Here is a 16717-nt window from a genome sequence, read left to right as displayed (position 1 = left end):
GTTTGTCTGGCCTCTCAATAGATACCCCTCCATTGTGGTTGCACCTATGGTACGGCTATCTTTATCGTTGAGGCAGGCAAGCCTCCCCACCAACGGCAAGGTCCATGGTTCATGGGGGGGATGAACAAAATACACAAACAAAAGAATATATGAAACCAAAATTGACTTGCATTGTAAATAAATAACATAATCGTGGAAGTTATTTTAGACACTGGTAGTGACAGATCAGTAAAAGAACACTGTTTCTTACAGCAAAATAATTTGTTAAATGCGTTCCCTCAGGTACTGTCACAGGAATACAGATAACAGGTATGACAAGCAAAGCAGTATATGCAGAACTGTTTATCGAATTCACATTAAAAACCCACACATTTCAAAAAGCAATGTTTGTAGTTGGAAGTTCAACTTTACCTACGATTTTAGGCATAGACTGGTTGTCGGACAAGAAAGTATCGTTAAACTTCCAACAGGTTAGCAACCTTCCCATGCGGGGAACAAGACGACTTGGCTGTCATTCATTTCAAGCAAAGCAACACAAGGAGATTAGGACTCGCTTTATAGACAAAAACTACATTAGAACAGAATGGCAGGTACCAATGAGGGGCAGACATGATACAAGGGAATGAAGCAGACATAATTAATAACATAAACAAATCACAGAATCTACACATTAAAAAAAGGAAGATACAACTTCTTTATTATGTAGACATATAAAGTATTTTCAACATGCCCAGGTGTTATTAAAGACTTCATTTGTAGATTGAAGATTAAACCACATAATCCATTTAATGTGAGACCCTACTCCATACCAGTACTGATGATGCCACTAATGCAAAAAAACTGAAAGAATGTTACAATGGAATATTATAGAAATGTCTGACAGCTGTTATAACAATCCATTAGTTGTTGTTACAAAACCAGATGGTAATGTACGTATAGTGTTGGATGCACAAACTGTAAATAGAAAATAGAGCCAGAGAGAGACAGACCCCCTATATAAGAGGAACTGCTTGCGAAGTTTGAAAGAGTAAAATACATCATCACTATGGATCTGATGTTGAGTTATTGGCAGATTGTCCTCTACAAAGATTCACAGAAGTATATAGCATTCCTGTTTGAAGGAAGGTCATATCAACTCAAAGTGCTACCATTTGGCCTAAATGTATCAGTCTCAGTTTTCATAAGAGCTCTGGAAAGAGCAATGGGAAACCAGCTTAGAAGTAAAGTATTGTTATATGTTGATGACAAGTTGTAATATAAATACTAACAAAGAGATAGAGAGGCTGGCCACCACTTACCCCAGCTCAGTACAGCCGATAGATACACAAAACAGAAAATTTTTATCCTAGCTTTCGGAACTCTGTTCCTTCGTCAGGGAGGAGAGAGGGGGAAAAAAGGGGGAAGAAGGGAAAGTGGATTCAGTTACTCACAACGCACGTTATGAAGCAACAGGGGAAAGGTAAACAGGGAGGGTAGCAAAGAAGGAGGCATGGGTGTCAGAGGGAAGCCAAAGATATTCTGTTGTAAGTACTGTGCCAGCATCAAACCAAAGAGGATGCATACAGAAGTGAAGAGGTATATAGTATAAAGATAAACACAACTATGTAAGATGAAAAGATGTGTGAATGGCTAAAGACGAAAGGGAAAGAGGAGAAGACTGAAGAGTAAATGGGAGTGAGGTTGGTTAACGTAGGTTCAGTCCAGGGGGATGGCGGGATGGAAGGATGTGTTGGAGTGCAAGTTCCCGTCTCCGCAATTCCAAGGGACTGGTGTTGGGATGGGAGAAGCCAAATGGCACGTACGGTGTAGCAGGCTCCTAGGTCCCTAGAATTATGCTGCAGGGCATGCTCTGCTACTGGGTATTTGACATCTCCTAGGCGGACAGTTCGTCTGTGCCCGTTCATGCGCTTAGCCAGTTTAGTTGTCATCATACCAATGTAAAAGGCTGTGCAGGCATGTCAGCTGATAAATGACATGTGTTGTTTCACATCTGGCCCTGCCTTGAGTTGTGTATGTTTTACCAGCAGCAGAACTGGAGAAGGTGGTTGTGGGGGGATGCATGAGGCAGGTTTTGCAGTGGGGTCGGTTAGAGGGGGAGGAACCGCTGGGTAGAAGGTGGTCTGGGAATATTGTAGGGTTTGACAAGGATGTATTCAAGGCCAGGATAATATTGGGTGACAAGGGGGATGCTTCTGTGTGGTCTGGGGTAGGAACATTATTGTTGGATGGGGAAGAATGTATTGCTTGGGAGATCTGTTTGTGGACAAGGTCTGCAGAATAGTTGCGGGAGAGGAAAGCACTGGTTAGGTTATTGGTGTAATTGTTCAGGATTTTGTCACTGGAGCAGATACGTTTGCCACGAATACCTAGGCTGTAGGGAAGGGAGCGTTTGATGTGGAATGGATGGCAGTTATCAAAATGAAGGTACTGCTGCTTGTTTGTGGGTTTGATATTGACAGAGGTGTGGATGTGAGCATCAACAAGATGAAGGTCAACATCCAGGAAGGTGGCTTGGGTTGTGAAGAAGGACCAGGTGAAATTCAGATTCGAAAACGAGTTGAGGTTATGGAGGAAATTAAGGAGTGTTTCTTCACCATGAGTCCAGACCACAAAGATGTCATCTATAAACCAATACCAGGCCAGGGGAAGCAGCTGTTAGGTCTTCAGGAAAGCCTCTTCCACGTGGCCCATGAAGAGGTTGGCATAGGACGGAGCCATCCTGGTTCCCATGGCCGTTCCCCTGATTTGTTTGTAGGTCTGGCCTTCAAAAGTGAAGTAATTATGGGTGAGGATGAGGTTGGTAAGTTTGATAAGAATCACATTACCAACTTCATTTCATGTACTGAACTTATGAACAGGGGCTGACAAGAGGTTTGTGAACTGACACCACTTATTGCTCGAACCGCCCGTTTCTGAGCCAAAAATATCCTTTTAGAATGGGAAGAGTTACCCCAAAATATAATACCATATGATATAAACGAATGAAAATAAGCAAGGTAGACTGATTCTTGTGTCGAATGATCACTCGCTTCTGATGCCGTTTGAATAGTAAAAATGGCAGTATTAAGTCTTTGAACAAGATCCCGAACGTGGGCTTTCCATGACAGCTTACTATCTATCTAAACACCTAGAAATTTGAACTGTTCAGTATCACTAGTCATATGCCCATTCTGTGAAATTAAAATGTCAGGTTTTGTTGAATTATGTGTTAGAAACTGTAAAAACTGAGTCTTACTGTGATTTAGTGTCAGTTTATCCTCTACAAGCCATGAACTTACGTCATGTACTGCACTATTTGAAACCAAGCCAACGTTGCACACAACATCCTTTACTACGAAGCTAGTGTCATCAGCAAACAGAAATATTTTAGAGTTTCCAGTAATACTGGAGGGCATATCATTTATATAAATAAGGAACAGGAGTGGCCCCAACACCGACCTCTGGCCACCCCCACCCCCCTCCCCCCCCACCCCCCACCCCTCGCACTTGACAGTACCCCACTCAGACCCCACATCACAGCCATTATCAACAGTGTGAATAATTACCTTTTGCTGCCTGTTGCTAAAGTAACCAATGGTGAGCTACTCCTTGTATTCTGTAACGGTCCAACTTCTGGGCAACATTTTGTGATCAACAGAATCAAATGCCTTAGTTAAATAAAAAAAAAAAAAAAATGTCAAGCATTCAAAACCTTTTGTTTAGCACATCCCGTACATCAGAGAGAAAAGAGAATCTAGCATTTTCAGTTGTTAAATGACTTGTGTAAAGCCGAACCGTACATTTGATAGCAAATCATGTGATATGAAATGATCAATTATCCTTACATACACAGCCTTTTGAATAACTTTTGCAAACACTGATGGCATAGAAATAGGTCTAAAATTATCTACATTATCCCTTTCTCCCTTTTTATAAAGCGGCTTTACTACTCAGGAAACTGACCATTCCTAAAGGAAAAATTACAATTATGGCTAAATACAGGGCTAACATGTACAGCACAGTACTTTAATATTCTGCTAGACACTCCATCATAACCACGAGAGTCCTTAGTCTTCAGTGATTTAATTATTGACTCAATCTCCCAATTTTGCACAATATACATATCTTTTCTAAATCGTTTCGCAATTTATATTCATCTTCTGATTTTACTAGACGATAAATGACAGCATCATCTGCAAACAACCTAAGACGGCTGCTCAGATTGTCTCCTAAATGATTTATAACAGCAGAGGGCCTATAACACTACCTTGGGGAATGCCAGCAATCACTTCTGTTTTACTCAATGACTTTCCATCAGTTATTAGGAACTGTGACCTGTCTGACAACAAATCACAAATCCAGTCACATATCTGAGATAATATTCCATAAGCTCGCAATTTCACTACAAGCCACCTGTCAACTTGTGCAGTACAATGTCAAAAGCCTTCTGGAAATCTAGAAATACGGAATCAATTTGAAATCCCTTGTCAATAGCACTCAACACTTCGTGTGAGCAAAGAGCCAGTTGTATGTTGCAAGAACAACGTTTTCTAAATCTGTGTTGACTGTGTATCAATAGACCATTTTCTTTGAGGTAATTCACACTGGTTTATTATAGGTGGAAACTACTTAGTACCCAAACACTTGATTATTTATAAGGGGCATCAGGTATGAGGGTATGAGATTTTCCAAATATTTTGTAGCCAAAGTTTGGAAATAAATAATTTCACTGAGTGGAAGTGAAATCTCATACTAATTTTGAACATAAATGAACGAGCTTTTTTAGCAGAATTATATGTATTTTTGTCATCCAGAATAATCAATCAGAATATGAAATTCTAATCACTTTGTAAGAAGATTTATTAGGGGGCAAGTCGTGTTTTGCGTATTTTATTATTTGAATGAGGTATTCCGCTGGTCTTTGTGCCACTCCGAGAGTGTTGAAGATGTACTTGGACTCTTGACAGGCAAAACAGTCAAAGGCAGCAAAGAGTCTTCTGCCAAAATACCAATGACCAGAAGTTTATATCAACAATGTATATATGTATGTTATCAAAAAACATCTGTTATTCATAATCCAGAAGGTCTACTGCAACAAAATACTTATCATCTAATACTGGAGTTACCAAGTCTTGGTTTTTAGTAAAAAATAAGTTATGGTACAGTTAAGAAGAATATTTAATAAGTTTGCAGATTACTCCTGGCTGAAGATCACAACAAGGTACCTTAAAATATAAATGAACCCTCACAAGATAAATTCTTAAACAGAATTAAGACCAGCGATGAAACTTGGGTTTGTCATGTCACTCCAAAATAAAAACAACAGAGGATGGAATGGAAGCAGCACTCTCACAATCGCCCAAAAACCAAAAATTCAAAACAACATTGTCAGCACAAAAAATCATGTGCATAGTGTTCTGGGACAGACAGAGCATTCTGCTAGTTGAGTTCCTTCTCAAAGATGAAATCATCAAAGTGGTAAGATACTGCGAAACACTGAGAAAATGTCAGTGCACAATTCAAAACAAAAGACATGGAATACTCAGTCAAGGCATTGTGTTGTTTCAAGTAACACAGTGCCCATTCTGTTGACATCACTCAAAACCGTATTCAGTTGGGAGCAGTTTGATCGTCCACCATATACAGCCCTGGTCTCACACCTTCTGACTGCCACTTACTCTTGAACTTTAAGCATGATTCTGGAGGAAGGCACATGGACACAATGACAATGCAAAAAACAGTGTTCAGCAGTGAAGACGACATAGAAAAGTTGGTCTCTCACTATGACAAATATCTGAAGAATGGTGGCAACTGCGTAGAAAAATATTTTAAGAAATGCTCTTCTTGTGAAAATAAATTTTGGTTTGGAAAATCTTTCTATGAGTTTTTTCGCCGTAAAAACACTTAGTGTCCCAACGTGCCCAATATTCAACAGTTTCTCTTCATTTTCACAACACCGATGACCCTTTTTTTTCCATCAACATCAAATATGCAATTTCCCTGTTCCCTTGCATAGCTGATAATTTGAAGTTTAAATTTCACTGTGTAACAAGCATGCTCCTTTCCCATTGTCACAAACCAAATGATCAAATTTGGGCACTACTTCTTCAGAAGATACCATGGTATAATATTGTTGCTCTGCATTGCTCAATTGTTATGTATGGTTGCCAACATTATTCAGTGATTTCCTGTAGCAGAGCATACTCTGCAATATGACAGTCGAGATCTTGGTGCCTGTTTTAGCATAAGTGCCACCTGGATTTTTCACATAGACACCAGTTTCTCACAACGCCGCAGGTGAGAACTGGCATTACAACATGTCCTTGGTTCTTGCCACCCATGTGGCCTTAATTTACATTAATTTCTTAGGCCTCAGCATTTCTTCACAGTAACTATCCTTTTTTCCACTCCCTTTTAGTTTTCTATGTCTTTCATTTTCTGACTTTTCTATTGCCCCCCCCCCCCCCCCACCTCTATCACATATAATGCATTTAGCTTTTTGCTCTTATTAACTCATGCACAATGTTTTGGCAGTAATCTCTGTCTTGTGTAGTATCCTATCTTCCACCATTAAGCTCTCAGGTTTTCAGATCTCATCTGGTGCAGTCGCCAACACTTCCTTCTTCTTTAACCCTTCTGCCAGAAGGAGGAACCACTGGTTCCAAAAGCTTGCAAAATTTAAATAACTTTATATGTGTTCTCCTGCTACCATTTGATGAGTAGATTTTTTTACCTATACAATTACATTACACTTTAATTTAGTGTCTGTCTGCATCATATACTGTTTGTCCCGGATAAGTTGACAATTAGCACGGTGGCTGTTGGCAATGGCAAGAGGGGCATTTTGCCTGCCTAGGGGAAAGGAGCGATGAGAGGAAGACAGCACTGGCTGCTTGCCATAGCCCTGGCACCGTTACCCTTAACAATGCGCAGCTTTTGAGACTAGGGGCAGCTTAATGTTGGCAGTGCTCTGAGATAAATGAATGTCACATATTTGTGTCCATGTGATAAGTCAGCCTTAGTTATGCAGAATTTGATGAAAGGGTGGCAAAACATGCAACTAAAAGCACTGTCTAAGTGCACTTTTTCATAAATTTAGTAGTGCAACCTACATTCAAGGTTCACTTTTTACTGTAATCTCACAGCAAAAGTTTAGATTCAACCTATAACTCCATGGGGCCTATATTCATGCAAATATGATAAGCAGCTAGTTACACAAAGATACATAGCATGCACAAAATAGGCTAGCATGGAGAGCTGCATTAAACCAGTCTTTGGAATGAAAACCACAATGCCACCACTTAAGAGTCATATATTACATACAGTATTATGATGACATGCCAAGAGATTACTCCTCATCTTTGCTAGATACAGGCTAATAATTTAATTATGTGTGCAGGTAGTTAAGTTATTTTACAACTGTAGATTTCTTATCTCATTTTTTAATCCCAAAATAACTGGATCATCTTCAGTATAGTTTCCTGTACTGAGAAGTGTGTCCATCTCTTCTATTAGTCTTGAAGCATCACGCTGCACATCTTCGTGACAACTTATAAAGGTTGTAGGTGACTTCTGGTGCTGTGGAGTAAAGATGTTGTACATATTACTTTCAAATTACACATAAGATAAGACATAATGGTTACACATGGGGATGCAAAACATCTATTTTCTGTCTAGCAGTGAAGTGCAGCATGTGGTGATTTAATTTACGTAGATGCTGTTTGTATATATTCCTTGTATCAGTTATATTCATTTAGTCAATTCAGTTACTTGTATTTATATATTCTGTGAGTTTCTTAATTATTTAGTTAGGCAAAGTGATAGGTAAGCTTAGGCAAAGTGTAGCTAAGCTCACTACATCATAAGAAAATGTGCATGTCATAGTGAAAACATAAACCTTCTGAGATACATACAAGAAAATGTCATTAAAAAACTCAATGTTTTATCAGTATCTACATAACCTACACCAAGAGTAATGACATGACAACTTCATAACAAATTTCATTATGTTTATCAATAGAATATGTTTCCATGGTGTAAAACCTTTGCTAATTATGGAACATGGAGAAAAAGATCCCAGGAGCTGTGAAAAAAGATACTTTGAGACTGACATTAGATCTTTATCTCCATTACCTGTCAGCCAGTTCTATAATAAATCAAGCTTAAAGCTTTCTGCAGTAGTTGTGCTATACAATGTGAAATTTCTGTTGAAATTCATGTACCGATTCTTGAATTAAATGCGAAAATGTTTGAGATGTAGAACTGGTGCTTTCCAATGCATCTTGTGAAAGAAAATATCTGTCTCTCACAAATAACACACCTAACCTTTTTTTAATTAAGAAAAGGTCTTAATTTCTTTGGGGTAGCTGCTCTATATTGTGCTGGAAATCTTACTGACATCCATTTAGGAGTAGATAGTGGATGTTAATGCATTTAGACATTCTGGTTGACAGGCATTTCATTCATTTTTGAAATTAATTTCCGGACTGCGGATTACTTGACATCAGCGGTTATACGGATCTACTATCCCAATGCCGACATATGAAAATTTGTGCCCGACTGGGATTCAAACCTAGATTTCCCGCTTATTGTGAGTGTTCACCTTAACCAGATCAGCTATCCGTGAACATTCCCCAGACTGAGAGAAGCTTTCATATCGCACTGCCTACAGCCTCATATTGTAGTCTACTTAATTCATCATCTGGGTTAGCAGGTCTATACCTAATACAGCTGATGTCAAGGAATTCACAGAAAGTGAATTACGAGGCTCATCCACAAAATAAGTTCCATTTCTATTTCTATCCGTGGCAGCGATACGATCGCAGTTCCGGGCATGCACGGCAGTTACTCTGACTCAAGGAGAAGACATGTGCGTCATTTTCAGATCACTGCTGCCAATGTGTGCTTTACAGTGCTTCTTTATAATGTCAGCCGTAATTGAAAATGCTGCCACATGTGAAAGAAAGTTAAAGAAAGTCTGTTAATTATTGTTCAGTGCTGTATCAAGTAGAACGTTGTGTCGCACAGTTTGCAAAACATTGAAACAGCAAAGTTAGAGGAGTAGTGCATCTGCATTCAGTTTTGCATGAAACTCAAGAAAACTTTTACAGAGACACACCAAATGATGCACAAAGCCTACAGTGATGAGTGCTGAAGCCCTACTCAGTGTCAGATGGTTGACATGGTTTAAAACTGACCAGACAGAAGTTAAAGATGATCCTCATTCAGGATACCCTTCGATGTCTACTGACTTCGCTCATGACAGGAACACCAACGAAATTGTGCGTGCCAATCGAAGAATGACTGACTGAGATATTGTAGAAGAATGTAACATTTCAGTTGGATCATGTCATGAAATCCTGACACTGCATCTTGGAATGCATCGTGTTGCCGCCAAGTTCATCCCACGGCTCATGAACCAAGACCAGAAAGACCTTCGCCTCGCAATCTGTGAAAAGCAAATTATATGTTCTTTAAGAAAATCATAATTGGTGATGAGACATGGGTCTATAGTTATAATGTTGAGAACAAGGTTCAATCTTCACAATGGGTAGCAAAGGTTCTCCAAAAATAAAAAAGTTCATCAGGTCAGGTCAAATGTCAAAGTCATGCTGACAGTTTTCTTTGACTCTGAAAGATTAGTTCATCATGAATTCGTGCCACAGGACAACTGTTAATCAATGGTACTATTGGGACGTGTCGGGACTCCTGCAAGAAAATGTGAAAGGGAAACAGCCTGAAATGTGGCGAGTCAATTCATGGTTCTTGCATCACGATATCGAACCTGCACATTCAGCCCTTTGATGAGCGACTATTGCACAAAAAATGAAATCATTGTGGAGCCTCATCCTCCATACTCACCAGACCTGGCCCTTCCAGACTTTTCTTTATTTCCAAAGTTCAGAACCCCATTGAAAAGACGAGGATTTGCAATGGTACGTGAGAGGAAAAAAATCTGCAGACGCTGCTTCGCGTGATTCAGCAAGAGGCATTCCAAGACTACTTCCAGAAGTGAAAATGGCACTGGGAGCAGTGTATCAATTGTGGAGAAGAGTATTTCAAAGGAGACCATGCACAATAACTAAAAAGCAAGCACAGAAAAATTTTGTGGACAAAGTTCCGGAAGTTTTTCAACCGACTTTGTATAATGCAATTCTCAGGATAGCCCTCAAAAATTAGAGGCATATGGTCATTGCAGGTTATAGCTGCTCACATTATGCTGCCCATAGTGTCTCTGTATGTTCCTGCCTGACACCCTTCAGTTAATGCTTCTCTACCAACATCAAGCTAGAGTCTGCTCTAGCTGTGAAACATAAGTACTCCCTTTGTCACAACAGTTCCACGACAGGTTTTTTTTTTTTTGCAATACTAAAAAGGAACAGGTGTTTTTATGTTACCTGGTATGTGTGCCTCCACAAAATGACCTCGGCCATGGTTCGAGGCAAACTCACTAGATGGCAGGGCTATGCTTAGCAACACACTGTTTGGGATTTCGGTGCATTAGTTACGTTGACACAACGGATGCTGATTGTGAGCACAGAGATAACATCAAGTTCTGTTTTAAGCTGAGGAAAACCCCAAGTAAAATGTAGACAATGAATAAGTGAGAAAAAGCAGGCGAGGTACTTTCAAGAAGTCATGTTTTTGAGCGAAACAAAAGATTTCATGAAGGTAGAGATTCAGTGAAACGTGATCCCAGAGCAGGTCAAACATCTACAGCACATACAGATGCAAACACGGAGCATATAAGGCAGTTAGCGGAAGAAGACCTTCATGTAACTGTGCGTGTGATATAAGAAAAATTTAAATAGAATTGTGATGTGTGTCTTAAGAATATAAGCAAAGACTTACAGAAACAGTAGCTTAAGGCAAAACTCCTCCCTCACACATTAAAAGACGAACATGAAGAGGAGAGACAAAGAATTTCTGCGGAGCTACTGGATAGAGTCAGAGAGACATGATACCAAATTTCTGGCAAAGATTATTGCTGGAGATGAAAGTTGGTGCTACCAGTATAATCCTCACTCGAAGCATCAATGTACTGAATGTCAGAGTCACGGATCACAAACCCCGAAAAATGTCTAATGACAACCTTTGCGAACAAAGACAATGTTGACTGCATTAATGTTGACTGCATTCTTTGATAACAAAGGATTAGTTCACCATGAGTATGGTCCTCCAGGTCATACAGTGAACCAAACTCTTTACATCGAAGTCTTGAAACATTTGTGACAAGCAATTCTACATCACCGTGCTGATTTGTGACATTCTCAGGACTGGTTCTTACTGCACAACAATGCAAGAACCCATGCTGCTTTATATGTTACCAAGTACCTGGCCAGACATTCTGATATTAACATCCCACATCTGCTGTATTAGCCCAACCTCTTGCCTGACAATTTTCTCATGTTTCCGTGAGTGAAAATGCAACTGAAAAGAAAGCTCCATCAAGATATTGCATATATCCAACACACTGTGACAAACTAGCTTACAAGCATTACAGTAGAAAATTTCCCTGCTTGCTTCCAGTACCTCTAGAAATGTTGGAAAATGTGTGGGGATGGCCAAGGGGACTACTTTGATAGGAGCTACCATCATTACTTGGTAAGTGCTATTTCCTATTTTTTTTTTTTTTTTTTTTTTTAAATAGTCTGTCCTGGAACTTTTCTGACAAAGGAAGAATTTGTCATTCATCTTTTTGGCCATGCATATCAGTTCACCAAAGGAGGCATGTTCTGTGGTGAAAAGATTCAAGAGGAAGCCTGGGCAGTGGCACCCTTGTATGTAGCTCTGGATCCTGATAGTCCTATTTTGTGCTGCAACTGACATGTGACCCACAGGTTCTTATCTGATATGCTGGTTCAGGTGTGCTCTGGTGTACTTTTGTCATCCGGAGCCAGGATGGCAAGCAAGTATACATTCCCTTGACCACAGCTTCATCATTGATAATCGACTGACCTCTTGCATCCAGTATGCTGATAAATTCTTAGGGCAGATCATTTTACATCTAACTAGCTCATACTGAAGTTAAATTAACCACACGAACAGAGCTTGTCGACACTTCTCTGGTGTGTCTGCAAAGTTTACTGACCCGGTATAATCTCTAAAATAGATCAGCTTTTCAGCAAGTTGCGTATAAATACACTTCTCTGGTGTGTCTGCAAAGTTTACTGACCCGGTGTAATCTCTAAAATAGATCAGCTTTTCAGCAAGTTGCATAGAAATGTCATGGGCACAGTGTTTTAATACTCAGTATAAAGGTTCTCAGTTCACAGAATGATATTTGTTCTTGGAAAATGTATCAGATACAGGGAACAGAATGTAATGCAAAAGTTCAACATAGACGCTCCGTTGCAGTAAAAAAGGTAGTTGTTTAGTTACATTAAACTTACAGTTATGACTATACTGTTGAATACTCACAACAGGAATGGAAAGTCGTGGTGCAGCTGCAATGAGATCTTGATCCTTTTGCAAATCTTGCATTTCCCGGTGTAACAGTTGCTCCAAGCTGAAACAAGTGGAATATTACAAGAAACACACATGATTATGCCACCAAAACTTGGTAAAGAACTGATGCATTAAGAGACAAAGTAGCCAGTAAACTGAAAGAATTGCAAGGTAATGGTGTAATTGCTCCCATTCAAGCTAATCAATGGGCAAGTCCTCTTGTTTTGTTGCCTAAGCCTTCTGGTCACATTCGCATTTGTGTTGACTTCAAGTGTACTGTCAACCCACTGACAATAGTTGAGACTTATCTGTTAGCTCACTCTGAGGAACTCATGGACAGGTTTGGTGCAGGATGTTGCTTCTGTAAGATAGATTTGCAGGATGCCTACTTGCAAATTCCATTGGCTGAAGAATCACAGAAAGTGTTTGTTGTAAATACACACTTAGGACTGTTGAAGTATTTGCATTTGCCCTTTGGCAGTGCTTCCACACCAACCATTTTTCATTGTTACTTGGGATAGCTGACTGCGGAAGTACCATTTTGTTCAAACTACCTTGACGATATTGTCATCTCAGGTTGTACACCAAAGGAACACACTGCCAATTTGCATACCGTTTTTTCAAGTGTTGTCAGAAGCAGGACTCAAGTGTCATCTTCAAAAGTGTGACTATTTCTGTCAAGTGATAAATAGTCAAGACATGCACCCCCTCCAATCTCATTTGCTTGCAATCCATGACCAGCCTGTTCCTCGCAATGTGTCTGAACTGCAGTCAGTATTAGGCAAAATAATATACTGTAAGGGTCTATGGGTTGCACGCAGCCATACGGTACGGACACGTGCTCACCAGCCAGCCTGTCTGGAATGCTGACAATTTGCTTGGTCAGTAGACACGCACCCGGCCGCACTGCGATGGAGTGTACGCGACTGGCTGCAGTCCACAGTGCGGCCTCGGGTGTGAGTATGCCTCTTTTCTTAGCTCACCATGGAACCTTTCGATACGAACGTAATTAGCCGGTGTTAGGATATCAGACACAGTGATGATGGGTGCGCATAGCATGCGTGTTTTATAATCCGCCTTTGTTAATAAAACTGTTTAAACTTACTTCTCATGTTCGCGTATTGCCGTACCTCAAGGACCCACCACTTACAAATCCTGACAAAATATTCATGTAGTTATTATCTGGGGCAACAACACACACAAACTACTCCCTTATAGAAGTGGTGTCAGCATGGGGATAATTATGGAAAATCTACAATCCTGAAGAGGTGCAGTACAACATGAACTTCGAGCAGCAGCAGTGTGAACATTTTCCGACTATGCGGGGACATCCAACGCTGGAATTCAGATTGGTCTACTCCAGTTAGGCTAGAATACGAAAGGCAGTGATGGATTTTTATTTTACATTTGAGTGACTCATTGGCGTTAAATTAAACAAAATGTCGCAATCCAGTCAGAGTAACGTTGTCGATCTACAAACTCTTATTAATGAACTGCAAGATATTTGGCAGTTAAAAGCAGAAAGAAGTGATCGCAACATTCCGAGAGACTTGTCGAATGATAGTTCATGCAGTACAAGTACAACTACAATAATGAATTTTTCATTATTGCCATCAGTACCAGTGCTTAGGGAAAACCCAAAGATGATGTGAAAGTGTTTTTTCATAAACTTGAAGGTGCCACCCTGTTAGGATCATGGGCAGATTCCGATAAGCTAGTGGTTGCCAAATTAAGAATTCAGGGAGCAGCACAAGATTTCATTTGCGAGGAGCCTACTTGTGTAAAAACAGAAGATTACAATAAGTTTAGAACGATTGTTGTTCAGAGATTTAAACATAAAAATGCGATCTGATTTTACAGAGAGCAGCTTAACAGTTTGCGAATGCGACGAGACGAATCTATCAAGCAGTTTGCTGACAGAATTCGAAACATCAATGCTCAAACGTACGAGTTAGTAAAAGATGAAAATGATAATCGCATTCAGTTTTTCGAAGCCAACCAGAGAGCCTTGGACACATCCATTCATGGATTGCACGGAGAGGAAGTAAGCGAAGCTGTTTGATTGGCATGATGTAAAACATTTCAGGAAGCAGTAGAATCAGCTGTTGGTTTCGCTGAAGCACTAAGACGACCGAATGAGATGCAGAAACAAGAACACAGAGTTTTCAACAGAACAGTAACAATGCTACAGATGCAAAAAGCCGGGTCACAAGGATAAGGATTGTAAAGAGAATCAAGAGAATCGAATCTACTATCATTCGGGATGCAGGGTCATGTTTCGAGAGATTGTCGCAACAAGAAGAAAGGTAATGTGAACAACAGACAATCTGCCAGATCTTTAAACGAGTATGGGGATGTATAGGCCACCACTCCATCTGCCCCTTGCCAGAGAAAGTGATTCCTGTTAGTTCCAGCAAAAATCAGACTGAAAATGACTTCGTGATAGGTGCTGTATATTATGGGAGAAACATCAAACTACTTATTGACACAGGAGCACAGACCTCATTAATGTGGCTTTGCATAGATAAACAGGATAAATTGAAACTGCCGTTAATAAAAGTGCGAGGGTTAAACGGAGGAAGGCTACATAACTATGGAGAAGTTGATGTAGAATTCATTCTTGGTCAAGGCCAAGATAAAGGTGAAAATAAAGATAAACACACAGCAAGGGTGCAAGTAGTTTCAAATAACGAAACATGTTACAATGGTGTACTTGGATTTGATTTCTTGTCCGCTAACGAGGCAGAGATATTTGTCGCAGAACGAAGGATCGGACTAGGCCATAGCAACTACAGCCTAGGAAATCGTTCTTCAGATCATACTCAAAGGAGCAGCAATACTGACGTCATGGGAATGGGCCACACAAATGATGGATCAGTTCAGACCGTCTGAGTCGATGTTCAAATTGATCAGCCTCAGCAAATCCCCAAGGGAGCAGGAAAGACAATCTACGTTGAAGTTAAGTCACCCTGATGCAAGGAAGGAACTTTGTTATTAATTGAGCAATCCCAGAAAAGTGAGTTATTGGATACAAAGCATTGTTATGTTGTTAGACGTGTGGGTTTTGTACAATGGTGAGACAGGATGTCGCAAAAGTCCCGGTTACAATAACAAATATGAGCAATGAGGATGTTGTTTTGCCACAAGGAACGAAAGTTGCTGAAGTGTCAAGCGTAAGTAAAAGTGATGAAATACAGATTCCAGATGAGTAACAAATGCTGCAGTTATAAACACATATTTTTGTAATAGTACCGCAAAATTGCAATGAGGAGATGAAGTTAATAATGAACTGAAGCACAAGATTTCGAAAAAGATACAGCATTTGACGGCTGATGAACAGAAGATTTTCGCGCCTGTTTTGTTGGAGTATGCAGACTTATTCCGAGAACACGGAAATTTACCTGTCACTCATTTAGTTCAGCATCGTATTCATACAGGGACTGCAGCCCCAATCACACAGAAACCTTACCAAATACCATTCAGTCAAAGAGAGTTAGTAAAAGACATGGTTAAAGAACAATTAGAAGCCGGAATTATAAAACCAAGAGATCCTTCAGACCCACCGTGGCGTTCGCCTCTTGTAATTGTAAAGAAGAAATCAATTTCTGGAGAACCACAGTTCCACTTTTGTGTTGATTACCGATCTTTGAATGCTGTGACCACACCCTACATTTACCCCTTACCAAATTTAGTGGAAACCTTGGATTATTTGGGCAGATGTCGAATTTTTTCAGTATGTGATTTAACAAGTGGTTATCACCAGTTAACACTGCATCCAGATGATCAAGCAAAAACTTCATTTGTAACCGCAACAGGAGTATACAATTATCTTCGTATGCCATTTGGACTTTGTAATGCTGCAGCTACATTTCAACGCCTTCAGTTTTACGAGGGCTCACCCCAACACAAGCACTTTTTTACCTTGATGATGTAATAATTTTTGGTGAAAACATGAAGCAGCATGCTGAGAGACTACAAGCTGTTTTTGAGCATATAAGGAGCGCAAACCTGTATTTATCAATAGATAAATGTCATTTTGCACAAAGTACAGTTAACTATCTTAGTCATGTTATAACCAGTGAAGGTGTTTGACCTGATCCAAAATTAATTGAAGATATAAAGAATTTTCTTGAGCCACAGAATTTGAAAGAACTACAATCATTCTTGGGATTGTCAAATTTCTACAGACGACTTATAGCTGGTTATGCGAATATAGCACATCCAATGACACAGCTACTGAAGAAAGAAGCCACATTTAATTGGTCAACAGAATGCAAAAAGGCAATGGAAG

The 16717-nt window shown here is 39.8% G+C and overlaps 1 protein-coding gene across 1 annotated transcript in view; it reads right to left on the bottom strand.

Moving 5' to 3' along the window:
• Positions 1 to 7339: 7339 nt before the first annotated feature.
• The window catches only part of LOC124803060 (centrosomal protein of 120 kDa-like), a 192631-nt gene continuing 183253 nt past the window's right edge, over positions 7340 to 16717 (bottom strand). Inside the window, exons 14-15 of the mRNA XM_047264187.1 lie at positions 12400 to 12487; positions 7340 to 7557 (exon numbers count right to left, since the gene is read on the bottom strand). Coding sequence (XP_047120143.1) covers positions 7393 to 7557; positions 12400 to 12487 — 253 coding nt within the window. The 3' untranslated portion in view covers positions 7340 to 7392. The remainder of the gene's footprint in view (positions 7558 to 12399; positions 12488 to 16717) is intronic.

The sequence above is a fragment of the Schistocerca piceifrons genome, chromosome 6 (assembly GCF_021461385.2).
Source record: "Schistocerca piceifrons isolate TAMUIC-IGC-003096 chromosome 6, iqSchPice1.1, whole genome shotgun sequence".
NCBI lineage: Eukaryota > Metazoa > Arthropoda > Insecta > Orthoptera > Acrididae > Schistocerca > Schistocerca piceifrons.
The sequence above is the reverse complement of the archived record's forward strand: the minus strand, read 5'-3'. Positions and strand labels throughout refer to the sequence as shown.